General features: G+C 37.3%; 1 protein-coding gene across 2 annotated transcripts in view; it reads right to left on the reverse strand.

Annotated features, from left to right (window-relative positions):
• frj (farjavit) overlaps nt 1–21,787 on the reverse strand; it is a 122,653-nt gene that overhangs the window by 41,356 nt on the left and 59,510 nt on the right. For both annotated transcript variants that reach the window (XM_067149984.2, XM_067149982.2), the window contains exon 6: nt 2,417–2,596. In XM_067149984.2, coding sequence (XP_067006085.1) covers nt 2,417–2,596 — 180 coding nt within the window. The remainder of the gene's footprint in view (nt 1–2,416; nt 2,597–21,787) is intronic.

Below are 21,787 nucleotides of genomic sequence, written 5' to 3' on the forward strand. Positions count from 1 at the left end.
GCACCCTGCACATCTGCTCAAGTCACACTGATCCATTACCTTCGGTTTACAGCAACGAGAGCCACAGGCACATTTTACCAGTTGGCAGTGGTGCGCCGAGATATCTATATGGACCTTGAACCTGAGGGCCAACATGGTTCAAATGCTCATCATTTCTTCAGAACATACTAATGCACATGTCCAGTGAATATGAACTTCCTATCTCTAGTCTTTCAAGGTGTTCTGGTTTTTATGAACATGAATGTATTTATTGTACAATCTTCCTGCAACAGCTGCAGGTTGCCCAAGGACAAAGAGTACCTGAATAACAATAATAGATATAAATGAATGGATTAGCCATACATGAGATAGTATAAAGTCAGAGTACACAGGAATTAGAGAGAGAAGAAAAAAAATGGGTGTACCTCCACATATGGTTATATGTACAAATCCTAATACAGCATATATAATATTTAGTACAGAATATATTCCAAGGGAGATGAAGTGCAAATAGGGCATTATGTTGTAATTATTTGAGAGGGAAATCAATATGGCAAATTTAGGTATATTATGAAATTTTCTTTGGGAGTGGCGACCCCATTGTACTGATAACCTATATATGGTTCATTCATTACATCAATGACCCAGTCAAAGACTGTAAAGCAGGTTTATTTATTTATTTATTTATTTATTTATTTATTTATTTATTTATTTATTTATTTATTTATTTATTTATTATCCATGAAAAAGCCCTACTTTATCCAGCATATTAGGGCTGTAGGTTATAACTAGTTGCCTTAAATAGTAGGCCTACAAACATATAATACAAAATTTTTGAAGTGTGTGATTACACACACAACTAAACTGGAAGAAAAGGAAAAACTTTTCTTAATTTTTTTCTAAAATAAACTGTATAAACTTAAAAAATTCATTCAAACAACAGATCTTGTCAAATATCCTAAAAACAGGTTTGACTAACATAACTGTACAACAATTTAAGTGTTGTTCCAAAATATATCTAGCTTTGCTGAAGAATGGACAATCAAAAATAAGGTGAGTTGAAGTTTCTTCATCTCCACAAACACAACTGTTATTACTACTAATTTTGAATTTATATAAATAAAATTTAAATTTTCCATGACCCGAAAGAAACTGAGTGCTGGTGAAGTTTGCTTTCAATAAACTACAGTCCAAACGGTCTTGTACCGTGGGAAAAAAAAGATTGTAGGTTTATGAAACCTTGTACAAAGATTTTTTTTTTTTTTAGCATTCTTTTAGGGATTGATTGAGTTTGTCTGTTACAACTTGCAACGTTTAATGACAAATTATATGCTATTCTATTCAGATCTTCTCCACGTCTATCCATTATCCTCTCATACCCTTCAATTCAATTTCCAATTCTTGCACTGAAATCACCCCTTTGCATTACACTATCTTATCTGTTGATCCTGACTACATCATGGTTCAGTATGTCATCCCTTATCTGCCCTTTCATACATCGGCGCCCGCAGGATCTTTTCCAAGGGGGGGCACATTAAAAATTTTCTTGAATATAAATACCAATATAACGTCAGCAACATTAAATTGTTTACAGAAATTTGCGAATATAACAGATGCTAGATGACTGTCAGTAAGTTCAGTTTATGAAATAATCTGGTATGATATTAAACAATTGAACATCAACTTTTTAGAATTCCAGGGGGGGGCAAGCGCCCCCCCTTGCCCCCCCTTGCGGGCGCCCATGCTTTCATATGATGAATACACTGGGAAAATCCAGTTCCTGAAATCATTTCGGGTGCCTAACAGAAACCTTATTGCATCCTTACGCATTCCTACTGAAAAATCCCATATTGTCTATTCTGCAGCATTTTCCATTTAACTTTTCCTTTAAACATCTTATAAAGTGCTACCACTTCCTCCTTATGCATCCTCATTGTTGACTCAGCCAGCTAAACCTTCTTTCTTCCATAGGCCCAACTGATACCGATAGCATTTCATCGAATTTCACTTCATTCACAAATTGGTTCCTTAAGGTCAAAAATCTGTCAAATTTAAGTGGGACTCTGTTATTCTCACAGCTTTAAGGCTAGCTAAAAACCTCAGTAAATTTCTTGGAATGTCACCAAGTTGCTCACTCTCATGCCATACCAACTAGTATCCTGACTCTCAGGATCATTCACTAGTCCACTCACCTTTCAACATGACTATAGTAATCCACACCACAAACCATACTAAATTATTCAGTCACACAATGACTAGTATCAACACCACCATGGCATGCTGTAGTTATTACATCTTTGTAACTACAAGGTAAATTCAGTCGGGGTCTGCACTTACATTAATTCAAAGACATTACAAATATATAAAAAATGTAAAAAAAATAAAAAAAAAATAATAAAGACAATGAACAGCAGAAGATGCATAACAACAAATATACCTGAGTGGTTTAAAGGGGAATCTCTTGTAGACATTAACAGCCAGCCAATACTGAATGCATGAATTCCATGTCTTCATTGCTTCACGGAATGTCACAACTCTTTCAGTACCATAGGGATCGATATTGTGTATAGCAACAAAGTTATACTGCTCCTTTTCAGCACGTTTAGGATCTGATGCTCTGTGAATAATAAAAATTGATTAAAAAGAAATTAGGGTTTACAGGAATAAAATAGAGTAAAAAGTACTCCTAGGCCTAAAATACGTTGGAGTATTTCATCTCGTCACGCATCTTGCTGTGTTGAATGACGTTACAAACCAACAGTAGCAAATGAGTTGAAATATGTTGGAGCTGTACACCTCACCATGCATTTTGCAGCGCACCTCGTTCACCAGGAATCAAATAGGTTTGATATTTCGGGATGCAGCTGCCTGGAACCAGCATTATGATTGGCTGTCACAACGGCACTCTATAGTCCTCTCTATGCAGTGCCTCACTGCTGTGATACTGATGGTCATATTGCATCACAGCACTGTACCAATGGATAAGAGATGATTAACAAGCTAAACTTTCCGCAAAACTGCTATGCGGAATTAGCGTCACAAATCTCACTATAACAGATCGTTCTAGATAAATGTTGAAAAGATATTGAGGCCAACTGTAGTGTCACAAGTAACAATAGCTCTATAGATTAGCGTTCATTTAGTTTGTTCTGTTACTCATGCAAGAAATTAAGGAAAATTGAAACGGAAAACTGAGTGTAGATCTAATTTAAAACTAATATAATTGAATTATTTCTACAACAGATGCATCAAGCTTTTTCAAAATAATGAATAAAATGGAATAATTAATGACTTACATATTTGGTCTCAGTGATAATGTTGAAAAAAGAATATTTTTAATGCCTGTGCAAGTACATTTAGAACTTGGATAAAAATTGCACCTGATTATTGTAACTTTTACATAACAGAAAAGAATAAACTGAATACATTCACTGTCTACTTTGTAGTCATTTAGATTTCTAATGCATCACATCACTTCACCTTTGGATCTTTGTAATTCGGCGCTATGCTATTGCTGATCGTTAAGAGACCGGAAGTCGGACAAAATGCCTTTGTTTTTAATGGGTTGATGTATGGAAGAGCTAAATATAGATAAATGTCTTTTGGCATATTTAGGAATGGTAGGGAGAATTTTTATTTTGCCTTTTTTTGCCTAATTTAGCTATCACTTCATATTTTAAGGTTTAATGCCTTTTTTTGCCTATTTGCATTGTTACGGATTCACTCTGCTATTATTTGCACATTTTAAATAAATAGTATGAACCTTGTCAATACAGCACTGTATATGAAAATAGAAATAAAAATGAGATATATAAATTAAGTGATATATTCACAATGCTTAAATCTCTCCATTGAGAATATCATTCCCATTAAATACATTTCTTTATCTGTTTCTATACTACTATCAGACAGGGAATGCAGCTGGGTGAGGGTCAGGTTGACTCGCAGACATTCAGTTCGTGCGCGCGCGATGCACGCACGCACATTTGACATTTTATCTTTAAATTTTTAATATATATCAATTTTACACAACATAACCGGAAAAGTGATAACAAACAATCTCTTCTTGTTTTCGGATAGGTCTACTATGGACCACGTTAAGTATCATTCATTTCCGGTTCTTCTTCCTCCAATCAGCCAAATACTTCTTCATCCTTTCAGAATGGGCTGCTATGCGTTCTAGCAACCAGGTGTTGCTGGTCCATTTTCTGCTCATTCCATCCCGGAATCCTTTAATTTTGTTGATGACCATCCCGTATTCTTGTCTATTGTACACTGCCTCCTGTGTTCTGATTTTTCCTTCCAGGTCCTCCTTGACTCCTTTAAGCCAGTTTGCATCTTCCTGCTCTCCATGTACTCCAGAATTCTCTTGGCTGTTCTATCTGTTGGCATTCTTTTAATGTGTCCATAGAAGCAAAGTCTTCTCTTTTTAAAGGATGTTTTGATTTTCTCGGTTCTTTTGTATAGTTCCTCATCTGGTTGCAGTCTAAATTCTTGTCCCACTTTCCTAGGGCCTAGCATCTTCCTCAAGATTTTTCTCTCTTTTTCCTCAATGTTCTCTAGTAATCCTGTCCTGTTAAATGGAATGCATCCAATTACATACAAACTTTCTGGCTTTATCACAGTGTTGTAATGTCTGAGTTTTGCAGTGATGGAGATTGATTTTTTGTTATAGACATTTCAACATAAAAGATATGCTGTTTCATCTTTCTTGCCCTGTTCTGTAACGCTATTCCTGGCAGTCCTGTTGGGGTTATCCACTCTCCTAGGTATTTAAATGTTTAATGTTTAAATATTTAAAAACCAAACAATTTATTATTTTGCATTTTTTTATATATGAACTATTATAAATTTTGAGTTAATTTTTACCCAAAATTAGCAATTTTAGATTGTTTGATATTTTTCTTGTAATGGCATGAGAAGCTGATATATATTCACTTTTTGAAGATAAAATTATAAGAAGCTGTAAATTTCTCTTCCTCATCCCATCCCAATCTTTATGTATGTTAACTAACGTCTTTAAATGGCAAAGCCCTCATTATTGGGAAAATGCAAGGTTATTGGGGTTTAACCAGCACAAGAGAAGGGATGAGGGAAGTATGTCAAGGCATGTCTCCAATTATAGGTCCAGCTATTATTGTCCCTTGCAACCACATTCCTTCGCCAGTGTTCTAGTTTCTTCTCACACCACTCCTTTGTCTAGGCCATCATAGCTGAACTGATAACAGCAATCATTTTGTGACAATGCAGAGTTGGATTTTCCCAATTTCTGAAGAAAAAAGGTAGGACAGAAGGGAAAATCAGTTCTCTGTAACAGGTGGAGTAAGTGTTTAGTCTGCTGCTGGACTAGTTAAAAGTAGTTTAGGTGTTAGTGTACACTGTAAGATTTTTATCATGCCAAAATTGAGTAGGTCTACATCGTTAAGTAGTGAACTACATAGATACGTCCACAAATTCAGTTTGGACACTCTTTCTACTGACGGTTCTATTCTCTACTGCAAAATATGTAAAAATCTATTAACCATGAAAAAAGGTTCTTTATAATTCAACACCAGACATACATCTGGGGTTTCGAAAATGGCTGGGCAGAAGAAGACCTCTCTGATATCAACAGCGGTTGCCACATCCAGCAGACAACCTCAGTTTTCTCTGGATCTCTGCAGAGATTTCTTAGACTTGGGAATACCTTTCTGGAAACTGGAAAACCAGCCCTTCAGAACGTTTATGCATGAAGTAGAGGAAGATGATGAAAGTCCTACAATCACAAGGAGGGAGTTTGAATCAGCACTTCAGCAATTACACGAAAATGAAGCTACCAGTCCAGATAACATACCTGGAGAACACCCAAAGAATAATTATGGAAGAGAAATTTAAAGAACTTCTATATGCCATGATATGCAGATGCTGCAATGATGGTGAAATTCCAGAAGACTTCACCAAAAGCAAAACGGTTATGATACCAAAGAAGGGAAGTAGTGTAGAATGTTCTGATCACAGAACCATAACTCCGCTCTCTCATACATCCAAATACCACTAACAATAATAAAATAAAAAAAGGATAAATAACAAATTAAATTTACAAATTGATCAGGACCGGTTTGGCTTTTGGACAGGGGTAGGACAACAGAAACCATCGTAGCTCTTCAATTAATATTAGAAAGGAGGTTGGAGATTGATAGGAACACCTATGTAGTGTTTGTAAATACTGAAAAGGCTTTCGATAACAAGAGTTGGAACAAACTATTCAAGATTCTTAAAGCTACAGGTTCGGACTGGAAAAACAGGAGGCTGATACTGCGACTCTATGAAGGACAAATCAAACCAGATAGCAAAAATCAGGAAAGATGTAAGGCAGGACTGCTCTCTCTCTCTCTCTCTCTCTCACTGTACCTTTTTAACACGCAAGACGTCGCACCCACAGCAATTTGCCGCACTTTTTAAATATTTGTTGATAATTTCGTTGTTAGGCGCTGTAGGGCTCAGGGCGCTCGTTTCATCCCTCCCCTCCCTCTCTCCCGCCTGACGTTGATTATCGTCAGTGTATTGCCCGCTGCGTTCTGGAGTAGTTTAAGTTTTCTTTCACTCTCACATCTGCCGCAGCAAACTGCCTTCGAGCGACCCCTCGCGTAGTGTATTCTTACATGACTACATTTCCAAGAAAGTTTCTTAAGTAAAGTTCATGAGGTTTATGGTGGCTTTCAGTGAAGTGTGGTGCTGTAGTTTTATCTTGAATTGTGACCAAATCATTCATTGAAATGTACAAATGCAAACATTGAGGCAATTTGCTCACGCCCAACCTCTCGTGTTCTTTAAAAACTCACGTAATTTTACCAGATTTTGCAAAAACATTTCATTATTTTTTACATTGAGAAAATATTGTTACTGCGTAATTATGTTAGTACTAGTTGAAAGGCAGTTAAACAAGGTATATATTTATATTTTTATCAGAGCATTCACCGCAAAAGGAAAATAGCAGCTCATTAGAATATTAAGCATGAGCAATTTGCCTCTGCGCAACCTCTCGCGTTCTAAAATGGGTGCAACCTCTCGTGTGTTTATGTATTTATTGAAGAAGAAATAAGTTTAAGGTAAATATGAACAAGTTACAGTAAATTGGCACCATATCCAATGCATTCAATGTGCAGATGACATAGCAGTTGTATCAGACTCCAACAAGCAGTTGTCCTAGATGCTGAATGTATTGTCATCCGCACTGTCAGATTAACGCTTAAACATTAATGTTAAGAAGACCAAGGTATTAGTTGTGAGTAAACATCCTGAACGAATTTACACCAACATCAAGCTTACTGGCAAGATAGTGGTACAAAACACCAGTTTCCCTTATCTAAGAAGTCTGATCACCAATGACAACAGGTGCAGCAAAGACATCAAGAGGCAGTTAGTGCTTGCCAAACAGGCATTTAGTAATAAGAGAAATCTTTTGATCAGTACAAATTTAGATTTTGGAATTCAGAAGAAATTTGTGATTTCTTTTGTATGGTGTATACTATTGCATGGCTGTGAATCTTGGACAATCAGAAATCGGGATTGGAAACATTTGAGATATGGGTCTGGAGACTAATGCTATGAATTAAATGGATTGAAAAGAGAACAAACAAAATCATTCTGCAAAAAATTGAAGGGAAGAGAGAACTGATGCTAATAATACAAAGAAGAAGAGCTAAATTCACTGGCCACATCTTGTGACAATACCTTTCTTACCAATCTGCTTAAGGAGAAAATCAGGGGGGAAAAGGCCGAGGACGACCAAGGTTTATTCCTCCAAGAATTGGCAGAGAATCTTCATTATGGTTCCTACTATGAAATTGATGATGATGAATGTATGTATGTATGTAGGTATGTATGTATGTATGTATGTATGTATGTATGTATGTATGTATGTATGTATGTATGTATGTATGTATGTATGTATGTAAACTATAGATAATGCTAATTATCAATTATGTGAGAATCATCATCAACCATTCTTTATCAATGACTAGTCGCCTATGTTTGTTATGTGCCCTTTTTGGAATGAAGTTTTTTTTTTTTACAATCTACTTAATGTCGCACCGACACAGATAGGTCTGATGGTGATGATGGAATAGGAAAGTGTTAAGAGTAAGAAGGAAGCAACTGCGGTCTTAATTAAGGTAAAGCCCCAGCATTTGCCTGGTGTGAAAATGGGAAATCATGAAAAACCATCTTCAAGGCTATCGACAGGGGGGTTCGAACCCACTATCTCCCAAATGCAAGCCGATAGCTACGTGACCCAAACCGCATAGTCACTTGCTTGGTGGAATATAGTTTCTACTAGCTTCAATATAATTAAACCTTGACTGAGACATGATTAAATATTCATAAAATCCATCCGGGTACATTTTGATCTCCTGATACAATTTATAGAATTCTCCCTGTTCGGTTCACACCTCAATGCTATATTTTCTTCTCATACTAGAAAGTAACCACGACTATTGTACTACTTGCAGATAAATCACTATCACTGTCAAAGTCTGTAAACATCTGAATATTACAGCAGTACAGTCCCCTTTGGTGTTCTCTGAAACAAACTAGCATACTGACTAAATATTATTTATTTTCATTGCTTATAAGTATGACTCAATACCCAATGTATTAAACAGCGAAAAGTGCGGTGAGGAGAAATGCTGTGCTTAGGCAAGGTGCATGGCGTATGGTGAGATACTCAGCGATATGAACAACTCCAACGTGTTTTTGGTCTTACACATTGTACATAAAGTTATGGTAACTGTTGTTCTAATAACTATCTTGGTTTTATGTTCTACTGACTACTTTTATGGCTTTCAGAGATATAAAGATGCTGAAATTTTGTCCTACAGAAGTTCTTCAACATGCTGGTAAATGTACAGGCATGAGACTGGCATATTTAATTACAGTATCTTCAAATACCACTAGACTGAGACAGGATCGAACTTACCAGCTTGGGGTCAAACGGCCAGCACTCTACTGTATGAGCTACACAGTCCAGTGACTGCTGTTCTAATGCATTATTTCTTTGGTTGTATTCTTTGTTATTCAGTTACATCAAGAAGAGTGAAGGATATAAAGTTCCAAAATAGTGCAAAAGTAAGCCTGTAGTTTTTACATGACTACTGATACCGTTATCGTAGCAACAGGACCTTCAGTTTTACTTGGATTCCGAATCACAGGGACGTGACTTTTCATTTCAAAAATTACATATGCATTGGCCAAGTTTCAAACTATGGCTGTCTAGGTGAGAAACCAACAACTATGTACAGCTCCATTGCATTTATTTGATTTTTGAATGATATCAAACTGATAATATTTATATCTATTAATATAATATCTAAGAGTGTAGACTGAATGTCTACTCTATCAAACATTGGATAAATGCACATCAAAAAATATGAATTATATCAAGTAATAGTTATCCCTGATTTAAAGCAAATAATATTCACAAGTACCTTTAAAGTAATATTCAAGTAAAAGCCCTAAGTAATACAACATATTATACACCACGAATGCAACTTACAAAATATACTTATCTGTAAGAATGGTTTCTTTTCCAGCTCTATAGTCTGAGTCTCGAGTAAGTAAACCTAGTATATTGTGGGTGAAAATACGGAACTCCATAAAAGTGCAATAGTGATCTAACAACATGGAGGACAGCGTCTTGGTGGGTGTGCTATTTACCAGCTGATGAGCTCAACTTAGTGAAATGCTGGCAACCAGGAATGAGTTAGCTGGAAAATTTATTATGTCCAATAACAGACCATTTATACTGGTAAGAGCATTCTTGTCGAAAAAAAAGGAGGTCTAAGGGTTGATCTGTTCAGTCTTCATCCATGCTGTTCTTCCTCAAGTATAGGTTTTATAAATTTTCTGATTTTTCTTTCCTGGAAGGGACTGATATATTTTTAACAAGAGATAGAAGGGTTATACCTCTTCTTTCTATACATTTCTTCCAATCACCTTTCTTAAATAAAGGAATTATCACACCTTGCCTCCAGTCAATAGGGATTTCAGTACTTGATTGAAATATCTACTGAACTATTGTAATATTTAATTTTCATTTCTAGTTACCTCTCCATTTGGAAACTATTGTGTTTAAGGTATTATATTTTTTGTTCGTAACAATGTTGTACAGGAGCTTCTTGTGTTTGTCATGCCATATTCTGTTTGCAGGATCTTGTTTGCACTCCCATTTCTCAACATCAACAATTATTTTGACCTGTAATCATTTTTCTCTGTAAAATGATAGTTTATCCTCAATTTTGTTTGGATTTCCTTGCACTCTGGCATGATACAAAGCTCTTCTTCCACACCATTTCTACCAGTGAGAGCAGCTTTTACATAATCATTCCACCATGCCATTTCAAATTTAACAGTGACAATCATAAGTCATACAAACTGTTAATAAAAGGTTTAGTAAGACAAATTTGTTTTTCCAAACAATTTCTAAGCATTCTACTTTCTCTGATTTTCTAAAATAAATTATTAATGCTGAAAAAGGATGTTCACATTTTCAACAGCTTTGAACATTAATCTGTTTTTCTTATTTTGTTCAACTGAATACAATTCTAATTTCAAGGACTGTACCATGTAACATGAAATTAAATGATTGATACAATAAGAATGTACTGAATTTGTACAGAAGGTTCAGAAGCAACACACCAGTACTAACTATATGTACAGGAATGAGCAGTTGAAAACAGCAAGTATGATTTGATAAATACTGTTCTTTAACATATGCCATTCTATACTAAAATAATATACTACAGTATACGCAAGAAATAACCTAAACAATTTAATACTTAAAAGCTTCATCACTTTTTTGAGAAGCAGTTATTACCAAGATACTTCTATTCCATTCTTTAATGATTACCTTAACAGCACAACACCACAAAACTAGTGGCACCCTAAAACAATAAATATAACTGATTTTTAACTACAATGTTCTACATCTAAGGAGAAAATTATGAACATACCTTATTCAAATATAGTAAAATATAAAATTAAAACAATAAATGTAAAATGAAGTGCTTTTCAAGCCATGAACACGGTAGACACAAGAAATAAGAATACATAAAGTTACGTGTTAAGATCAGACTTGAAACAGAATTTACACTAAGATACAATGAAATACAATTCTTCAAATAACAGAAGTGTAATAAGAGTATACTAGCATACATCTATCTGTACTTTATGTAAGAAGTGCAGCTAACATAGCCTACTATACAGGAATTCAACTTGAAATACTTATGATCATACTTTCCAACCATCTTTTAGCTAACTCACCAGAGAGAGAAAAGTAAACTTGCTGAAATGAGCAGCTATGTTGTGTTCTCCCAAAATACTGAGCATTTCTTTCTTTATCTTCCAATGAAAAATAACATCAAGATATTTAATTCCCTTGTCTCATGGGGAAATCAACATGAGCTACAAAGCCCTATGACTAACAATAAATATGTCTGAGGTTTACACAAAAATTATAATCAAACAGCTAACAGTTAATGGATACTGAGGGCATGAGTATCAACTTTCCATTCTTTCAATGTTCATTTGAATCATATGGATAATGCGTTAACACTGTCAAACTACTACTTGCATCAAGATTGAAGGTCTGTCAAGATGGCCCATCAGCAGGTGCTGAAGCCTACCCTCTGATGAAACTGTGAAACAGAAATGAGCTCATCAGGGCGCTGAGAAGTGATGAATGCAGAAGAGACAGCTTATCTACTTCAAGATGACGGTGTGTGAAAATGTAGAGATTGTCCTTGTCCTTTTGTGTTAATAAGTTCACCCTTATATATATATATGACTTGATTGTTCCTTTCCATTACTAAGATTGTTATCTTCTGAAACTACACCAGTGGGAAAAAACACAATCAGAAAAAAGTGAATAGTAATTTGAAACAGAATATAATTTGCATTACAATGGTCTCTACTTTCTCTACACTGAACGTACAGTATTTAATACATCATGTTTCAATGATTCTTTCACAAATGCAACCTTATTTTTATAAAGGCTGAATGTAACCACCACTGCAAAATCTGGCAGTGAGGGGACTCCAACTCACCCTGTATTACAGAGCTGCCAATCTTAGAATCTTCCCTTCAGAAAGCACAAGTACCATTGGTATTGGCAGTGAGGGGACTCCAACTCATCCAGTATTACAGAGCTGCCAATCTTAGAATCTTCCCTTCAGAAAGCAGAAGTACCATTGGTATTGCATATCTTCTTTAACATAACAACCGAGAGCTAGATTCGCATAATTTCCCATGTCCCGGACTCATTAAGAAACAAGTGTATTCTTGTAGTCTATACATACACAGGGAGAAGTTGACACTTTCTTCTACTTATAGTTCTAGCTCATAATATCTTATAGGACATTAGGCATCATGCATCTACTGTATATAAACAAAACAGTAAAACAGAATCATTTAGCCTTAGCCACACATGCTAAAAGCAATTGCGGCTGATTCTTCACTGCTGCTAAGCCAAGTACAGTACTTACATATCTGACTCTGGTATATCCATGCTGCAATAACATAACATTAGCTTATTGAGATGTAGTATGTAGGTCATATGTCAATAAAGTCGCAATAACTAACAGACAATTAACACCCTCACCCCCTCCCAACATAGTGAAGGTAACATTGTCTACTAGTGTACACAGGAATTAAACTTTGGAATACTAATGATCATACTTTCCAACCATCTTTTAGCAAATTCCACAGTGAGAGAAAAGTAAACTTGCTTGGGATGAGGGGCTATGTTGTGCTCTCCTAAAAGTACTGTGCGTTTCTCTTCATCTTCCCCATGAAAAATAACATCAAGAGATTTAATTCCCTCGTCTCGTGGAGAAATCAACATGAGCTAAAAGGCCGCCACATGTGCGCACACGCACAGTCCAATGCGAATTAATAAGAACATGACAATAACAAAATAAATAGGCTACATTTTTTTTTCTCTATTTCAGCAATTACATACAATTAACCTAGCATACTAGCTAATGTCCCTTCGGTGATTTTTATTTCTTATATTGCAAGACTTAACAGATTCTACAGACTTTAAGCATGTATTTTTAAATTCAATATCATAATTCATTCTATCATGTGTTGTTTTGAGAAACAATCTCAAATTTTTTTAGTATCCTTTTGCAGAAGACTGCATGTTTTCCATCAAACTAATGTGAATATCATTATCAAAGAAGAACAACTTTGAAGAGTAACAAGGAGACAAATCATGCTGAATAAATTCCATCAACAACATGATCTGTTGCATTTTTCTTCCATGAAGTATGAGACCAAGCAGTTCTTTATTTGTGCATATGAATTAATTTATTTTTTCCAAATTCCAACATTATGTCTATTAGCATTCTCGTAAAATTCAAAATCCTTGTGGTCACACAAGAGTACATATGCTGAGGTTTATATGAAAAAATATATATCATAAGACATAGACTTTCACAACCACTAAATGGCATTATAATATACAATTTTGGGGCTGTTAGGTTGTGTAATACTTATCATATGTCAATGTGTTTCGTACCAGCAACCAGGATTGTTTTCAGAGAAATAACAAAGATACTAGTGGCAACTGTCATTCCATAGTACGTACACTCAAAATAGAGAGACCCTGTTAGAAATGAACTTTATTCCAGCGCCTCCAGAGTCAAGGAGAAAGACGTTAAACAGTTAACTATGGAAGGTAACCATGATCTACTCAGTATATAGCCATCCCCTTTGTTAAAATCATTTGGGTGGTTAGCAATTTCTATTGCCTCATGAATGATTATAGGTATAAAATGCTTCTCTTTACAAATGACAGAAGTTACATCAAAAATGATTTGATGGTCACCACGTATGGAATGTTTTGCCACAACAGACTTCTCTGGCTTGCAAAGACGTTCGTGCCTGCGATGTTCCTTAACCCTCGTTGCTACCTTTCTACATGTTTGGCGAACATAAATCAATCCACAGGAGCAAGGAATCATATATATTCCAGTACAGTGTGGATGCACCAGTGCACTGCACGGCGCAAGGTGCAAAAGACTACTTCGCTAGGTTGACCAGAGTGCAGACCCCCACTCCTGGATTTTAAGCAGTAGCACTGTCTCTCCCTTTCCCTACGCCTGTCTCCCCCTTCCTCACTTGCTCTGCAGCGCTCCACAATTTGAGCAGAGTTGAGCCGAGCTTAGCCAAGTCGCCCTGAGACAAAATGCTGGTCAGAGCCGAGCCAAGTCGGGCCGATGCATAGTGCACAGAACCTCTGTGCCTTGGTTTGCACATGTGAGATTTTAGGCGTTTGAGAGGCCCTGGTTTAAATCAAAAGGATCTTTAACAGATCGCAAGCAATTGCCTATGATGATACTAGAATTAAAGATGGTCTTGATATTGTGCCTTCTGAGAATATTGCCAATCCTATCAGTGACAGATTGTACATACGCCAAAAAGTCCAGACTCAAAGGATGAGAATCGCAAGACAATTCAGTGTTTTCCCTAGGACCTTTTTAACGGGCACACCGCCCTGCTGCTTTTTACAGACTGTGCGGCTAACATAACCTAGATACATACTAATTACACAGACGACATCAGGAGAAGGACGAATGTAACAGACATCCTAGAGAGAGTAGCAAGACTAAAATGGCAATGGATAGGACACATAGTTCGACAAGACAACAGGAGGACCTCTAGAATTGTTCACTGGAGACCATGGGAACACAAGAGAGGCATTGGAAGACCCCAGAAGAGATGGCTCGATGACATAAAGCTGTTGGCTGGAACACACTGGTTCCAAGTAGCTCAAGACCGAAGATGATGGAAGCATATGGAAGAGGCTTATATCCAGCAGTGGATTGAAATAGGCTATAAAAGAAGAAGAGAATACATATTTCAGTCTTCAGGCATTCGAAGTTAAAATATAAATACTGTGAAACTGTTTATGTAAATCTTTATTATTGTCAGAATAATTGTATCAATTACATTGAAGTTTAAATGTTTAAGCTTGACTACCACATAGTGTTATATGCGGGCGGTGTCTGGATTAGCGCAGAATTGCGTGCACTCCACAACAACTCAGCGGTAAGCCCCGATGTTACAAGATTATAAACAAGCAGTAGAACACTAGAAGTTCAAAATACACTTATGTCTTCATCAAAATAACATCAAAATAACTCAATTTTGCAGTTAATGTTTACCTGTCAGATATTATTATTAATGCCCTGAGGGGAATATAATGAAATGTTATCATATTAATTTTCTACATAGTATTCCCTGCCTGGTTATTCATTCCTGCCACCTGGCTGATGAAAATTTCTGAGGAGAACACTGCACTCTGTGTTTTGGCTTAGTATGTAACACTTCATCAATCCGTTTTCTTGAGTAGCCATTGCTTAGGAATGTTCTGGTTAGGAACTCAAGTTCACCATTTAACTTATCTTCCCTTGCTCGGCTGATAATGGGGTTAAGCATAGCACGCTTTTGGCAAGGATGGTAGTAAGAGGACCCATGAAGATACCTATTAGTATGGGTGGATTTACAGTAAACCAAATTACCTAAAGTACCATCTGATTTCCTAGAAACTAAAACATCCAAGAACAGCAAACATCCTCCACGTTCAGTCTCCATGTTAAATTTAATGTCTGTCTGTATGCTGTTCAAGTGATCCAAAAATGTGAATACTGTAATTCATGTTCACCATGGGGCCAGGTAACAAATGTGTCATCAACATAACTCAACCAGATTAAACGCTCAAGTATGCAAGATTGAAGATGGCACTCTTCAAAATTGAACACCCAGAAATTAGTGATGACTGGTGCCAATGGTGATCCCGTGGCAATACCATCCATTTGCTCATATATTGTACCATTAAAACTGAATTACATGATGTTGAGAACAAAGTGAAGCAGATTGACAATGTTACCAGGAAAGATTTTATCCCACAGAGACAGGGTGTCCATGACTGGAACAGAGACACAACAAAACAGACTAGAATATCACCAGGAGAGTCATGCGGATTTGACAAATCATCATCATCACCATCAATTTACAGTTCCAGTTTCCCAGGTACTGTTGGCGAGCTTCTTCCATTCTGTCTTATTGAGATACGTTCTGTTGTTAATGACGTCCTCCACTGTCCTTCCCCGATCTGCAATGTCCATCTTTATGATGTCTATGCAGTGGGTTCTTGGTCTCCTCACCATCCATTTCCCTACCACGTGTCTCTCCAAGGTAACATATGCTGTACTTGTTGGCTCCATCCTCAATACATGCCCAAACCACCTCAGCCTGGACATGATAACCCGATCTAACAATGATGTAACAATCCCAGCTTCCTTCTTAACTACATCATTCTTTAACTTGTCCAGTTTGGTTTTTGAATTGTGGACCTAAGGAACTTCACCTCGGATGTCTTTAGTGAGGGTGCAGGTTTCAATACCATAGGTTAAGAATGGTATGAAGTACTGATTGAACATCACCAGCTTTGATTTTGCTGGTACTTTGGGACCACAGAGGAGTGTCGTACTTGCTGGTAAAAGTGAGAGCTCTTCTGCACTCTATTTGCCACCTCGTTTGTGGCTAGTGTATCTCGAGATATTACACTGTCAAGGTATGTAAAGTTTTCCACACTTTCTAGTGGATGGTTTCTTAGCATGATGTTTGCTGGTCGTCCCTCTCTGTTTATTGCCATCACAACTGTTTTGAGTTCGCTTATCTTGAGATTGAACTCCTGGAACTTAACCTTCCATTCAATGAGTCTCGACTGTACTTCTTCCTCAGTTTCTCCCCACATAATAATATCATCAGCGAAGGCCATTGCATTTAGTTCACCAGAGGTTTTCTTGATGTCTTTCATTATGTCACCCATGATGGTGATAAACAATAATGGGGATAGTGCACTGCCTTGCTGGACTCCACTTTCGATCTTGAACCAGGATGGATGTCCGTCACCCAATCGCGCACAGCTGGTACAGTTTTCATACAGCATCTGAACTTTCCTCACCAGTCCCTCTGGCACATTCCTTTTTCTCGTGCATTCCCATATCTTCTCTCTTGCAATGCTGCCATTTGCCTTCTCAATGTCAAGGAAAACCATAAACAGATCTTTGCCCTTTTCCCAATATTTTTCCATTAACACACGGACACTGAAGATTAGGTCTGTTGTGGACCTGTCAGAACTGAAGCAATACTGTTCCTCTTCAAACTGTGGCTCTAAGATGACTCGCAATCTGCTCTCCAAGATTTTCTTAAGAATCTTAAGCCCATGAGAAAGGAGTGTTATTCCCCGGTAGTTGGAGCATTTTTGGCAATTTCCTTTCTTAAACAGGGGGATAATGACACCCTTGATACAATCAGTAGGTATCTTGCCATCTTTCCAAACTGCATTGAGCATTCTGTGTAGCCACTGTAAACCCTGGACTCCTGCTGCTTTAATCATGTCCGTGCAGACTTCATCGATTCCTGGGGATTTCCCTTGCAGAATCTTCTTAAAGGCTGCTTCTGTTTCTGCCTATGTAATGGGAGGCTCCTCTGTGCAGGTTTCAACAGCTTGTTTTGTTCTCTTATCTGCTTTGTCCTGTTCAATAGGTGATCAAAATGATTCCTCAGAACCTCTTATGTCCTCTTCTTTCCTGGCCAGGTTTCCATTAGGATCCTCAATTGCTTTGATGGTTTCAACTGAATATCTTTTGTTTTTGATCACTCTGAACAATAGTTTCATATTGCCTCTGCTGTGTTCCTTCAGTTTTTGAGTAAATTTCTCCCAGCACTTTATCTTCTCTTCTACTACTCTTTCAACTCTCAATTTCTTGTCCCGGTAAACTTGCTCCAGGTCTCTGATCTTCCCCTCATCCCTTACCTGTTCTGGCTTGGATTTCTCTCTATCTCGTTCTTTTTGTACTCCTTTCTTTTATTGAGGATCTTACTCTTTCATTCCACCAAGGTTTCTCAGGTTCCCTTACTCTCGCACTTGTCTTCCCACAAACCTCTATTGCTTCTTTTATCAAGGTGTTTTTAACCCTTTCAAGGTCGGGTTTTCTAAACGCTCACATACCCCACAATTTAGGTTTTTACAGGCACATAAATAAATCTCTCTATAAATAGCAAAACACACTCATTGGACATTATATTCACAAAAATGGATAAAATACAGATGAATGAAATGAAAAACAACAATATCACACAATTTACCTGCTTAAAAGTTTTTTTGTATGATATTCCTCAAAGCACGGGGCTGAGCACAAACCAATATTCTTCCAAGGTATGTTTGTTTACATGACCCATTAATACTTATTGCTAAAACAAATACATTTCTTCGACAGTAACATCAGTCCATTTTGACCCTCGGGATGTGGGAGAAATGACCTAATTATTCTCTACTTATTGCGAGTGATACAAGTTCGTTCCTATGACTATTTTTTCCACTAAGGTATGCGGAAAAATTATTTTGAAAATGTCTAGTTCTGGAGAGTTTTCATTCAAATATTGATCCTGGATTCCGGCAAGATCAGGCTTATAGCCGAAATCAGTAGGTAAAAATTTATTAATACCCGTTTCTTTTTCCCAGACCCGATGATCAGTTGATATATTTCGTTTCTGCCTCTTCGCGGTAGCTGGTTATAATTCTTCATCATTGTCACTTACATCTTCATCGTCACAAGTTGAAACTTCGGGCACAATATCGTCAACACTTTCTAAGTCAATTTCACACAAATCTGAACCCTCACTTTCATCATTCATTAATATTTCAAACATTTTTTCATCACTTTTCAAAAACTTCCGCTTGCCTGCGAGCAGCCATGTTTATCAGATCGCATTGACTCGCAAGTGCGGTAGACATTCACATAAAAAATTTAAGTTAACAGCGTTCCCAAAGAGAATACAAATTAGGGCAAGCTTCCGTAATATAGCCGATAGATGGCAGATACGACAAATTCTTCAATCATTGCTGAAAGTCAAAGAGAAGCGAAGATATGATGCTTGGAAGTTCGACACGCAATATATTGCGCCGTAACTGCTGGGGCACTTCCCGCGAGGCGCAATATATTGCGCCGTGACCCGGAAAGGGTTAAATCTTGTCCATTCTACCTCACCATTCTCCACTTTTTCTGTAGGCAGTTGTCCTCTTATACAGTCCTAATAGTCGGTCCTTTTTCCGATCTGCTGTAGTTCCCACACCTTAATCTTAGGTAATTTCCTTGTTGTTATCTTTGGTAAATTAATGTCTTTCAGATCTGCTACTAACAACCAGTGGTCACTATTGAGATTTTCACTTGGAATCACCTTGACATCAGTCACAAGTCTACTTCTTTCTTTGTCTCCGAAAACCATAAAAGTTGTTAGTGGGACGTAAAGCAAGTAGCATTATTATTATTACTTCTTTCTTTATCTGTAAAGACATAGTCAATGACCGTCTTGCTCTTTCCATCCCAGCTGTAACCAGTAATCTTGTGAGTGATTCTTGTGATGAACCTGTAGTGATTACTTGGACTTGGAAGATGGTGAGGAATTGTATATGTTTATGTGTTAATTTGGTATGTAATGTATTTATTATGGCCTCAAGATTGTTTCTTTCCTCGGCCAGACAGTCGCAGGTAGTACAGTCTACTGTCACATACGGTAGCGGGAGGTACCTGACCTGACGAAATGCTAATTAATTGCGATGAATTCCTGATGGATGCCCCATTACCTACATACAGCTTAAGAAGTTCTCCAAGGTATTTGGCCAGGTTGTATGTAGGAGAATCTATACTACTGACAATAGATCTAAAGGGAACTCTGTCTTTATGGATCTTAGGAAGACCATAAATATAGGGAATTGTAGAAGCCTGCAGTTGCAAACCAGAAGAAACATCACTTGAAACTTACCAAATAACCCCCTTAATGTCACTTATCAGTAGATGTTACACTGATATATTCCACATCTGCAACTTTTTCTTCAAGAGGCAAAAGTTCTTCTGGAACATAACCTTGATCATTTTCTGCATAATCAGAGTTACTAGCAAAACATCTACACTTTTGCTCCTCTCCTATGGAGCATTTTCTATATCAGAACCCAAACTACTATGCAAGGTTAGTAGCATTTTTCATAGAACAGATCCACCAGTACTTCCCCTGACAATATTCACTTCACTCTTTTCACAATAAGAAGTTCAAGTTCTTAGCACTGATGACAGTCATGATTGGGATTGATAGCTTCTATTTTGTTTCAGCAAAGGTCTCAAGGCAAATTATCTTCAATAACCAAGCAATAAGCTTATGAAATATCAGTTGTGAAATAAAAGTGGTCAGGAAGACCTAGGCTTCTAGAATTCACTGGTTTATGCTATTTCCAAGAATGCTTCATACATGCTGTACAAATGATGTTTTTGTGTATTACAGTGCAGAGTATGGAGTATACATGTAAACAGTGCACCACCACTGTGCCTATTAAGCATAAGTATTCACGCGTATGCAGAACCAGCTCGAGAGATTAATTCGACAAGATCCCTCAAACCCCAACAGTTACTGCAATCAGAATAAAAGCTACAAAATACAAGCTTATCATGAGAGTAATAGATACAACAACTTCAAATCATGGGTGGTAACGGACGATGTGACTGTACAGTAAAGAAGAAAAGTACCGTATAATTTCGAATACCACCCGCCACAAAATAAGACCCACACCCTTATTTTGAAAGAAAATTTTTTTTTAAAAAAGTGATGTCAAAATTATTTACGATTATTTACAACTCCATGCCGTCAAAATCCACGAACACAGCAGCTGAACTTTCAGGTGCTGAATACGACCAGTTGGTGTCAGTGTGTGATTATCAGCCGCCATCCATTCTGTATAGAGCTGTTTCAAGGCTGCTTTAAATGGACGGTTCGAGCAGACATCCAGCGGATGTAGCATAGACGTCATCCCGCCCGGAATGACTGCTAGGTCGGTTTTCCCATCCTTGATATGTTTCTTCACAGTGTCTGTTGTGAGGCCGCGGTAACTGTCGAGAACAAGCAAGCTCTTTTGTCCTAATAATGCACCAGGGCAATGTTGCCAGACACACTTTACCCATTCTTCCACAAGTGAACTGTCCATCGAGCCAGAGATCTGAGATCTGACAATAACACCAGCAGGTAGATTTTTAGGAAGCGTCTTTCGCTTGACACAATGTACAGCGGCAATTTGGCTCCAACGGCAAGAATACACAACATTACCGTACACCATTGTTTTTCATTACCACCTATTCTAATGGTAACACTTTTCGCACCCGTAACATTCACAGTCCTGTCCACTGGCATTTCAAAGTAGACTGGCGTCTGATCTGCATTACCAATTTGGGAAATTAAATATGCAATTTTCCTTCCGCAACCAAATTTTGTGACGCTGATACGACAATAACTTCTCATTATATGCACCAGGAAGACGCTGTGAAATTGAGGTATGCCTTCGTACGCTCAACCCATTTCTTTTATAAAGATTACAAACCCATCCTCGGCTTGCCTTAAACCCTTCCGTTGAAAGTTCCTTTGCGATCTCTAATGCCTTTAGCTGACACATTTCGGTTGACACACCACATCCCAATTCCTGCCTTTCTGTCACATATTTATGAAAATGAAAACCTACAACCTGTTTTCCAGTCATTGACCGGGTCAGGGATGGAATGAATGAAGCAGATATAGGCTATTAGTACGATGGGATCGCCACTCCCAAAGTGTCACATATTTATGAAGTTTTTTTTTTTTTCAATTTCTGGAAATTGTACACTCAGTCCACGAAAAGCTCTACGATCACTACTACATGTTATTAGCACATTTTTCTTCC

This window comes from Anabrus simplex, chromosome 6 (assembly GCF_040414725.1).
Source record: "Anabrus simplex isolate iqAnaSimp1 chromosome 6, ASM4041472v1, whole genome shotgun sequence".
NCBI lineage: Eukaryota > Metazoa > Arthropoda > Insecta > Orthoptera > Tettigoniidae > Anabrus > Anabrus simplex.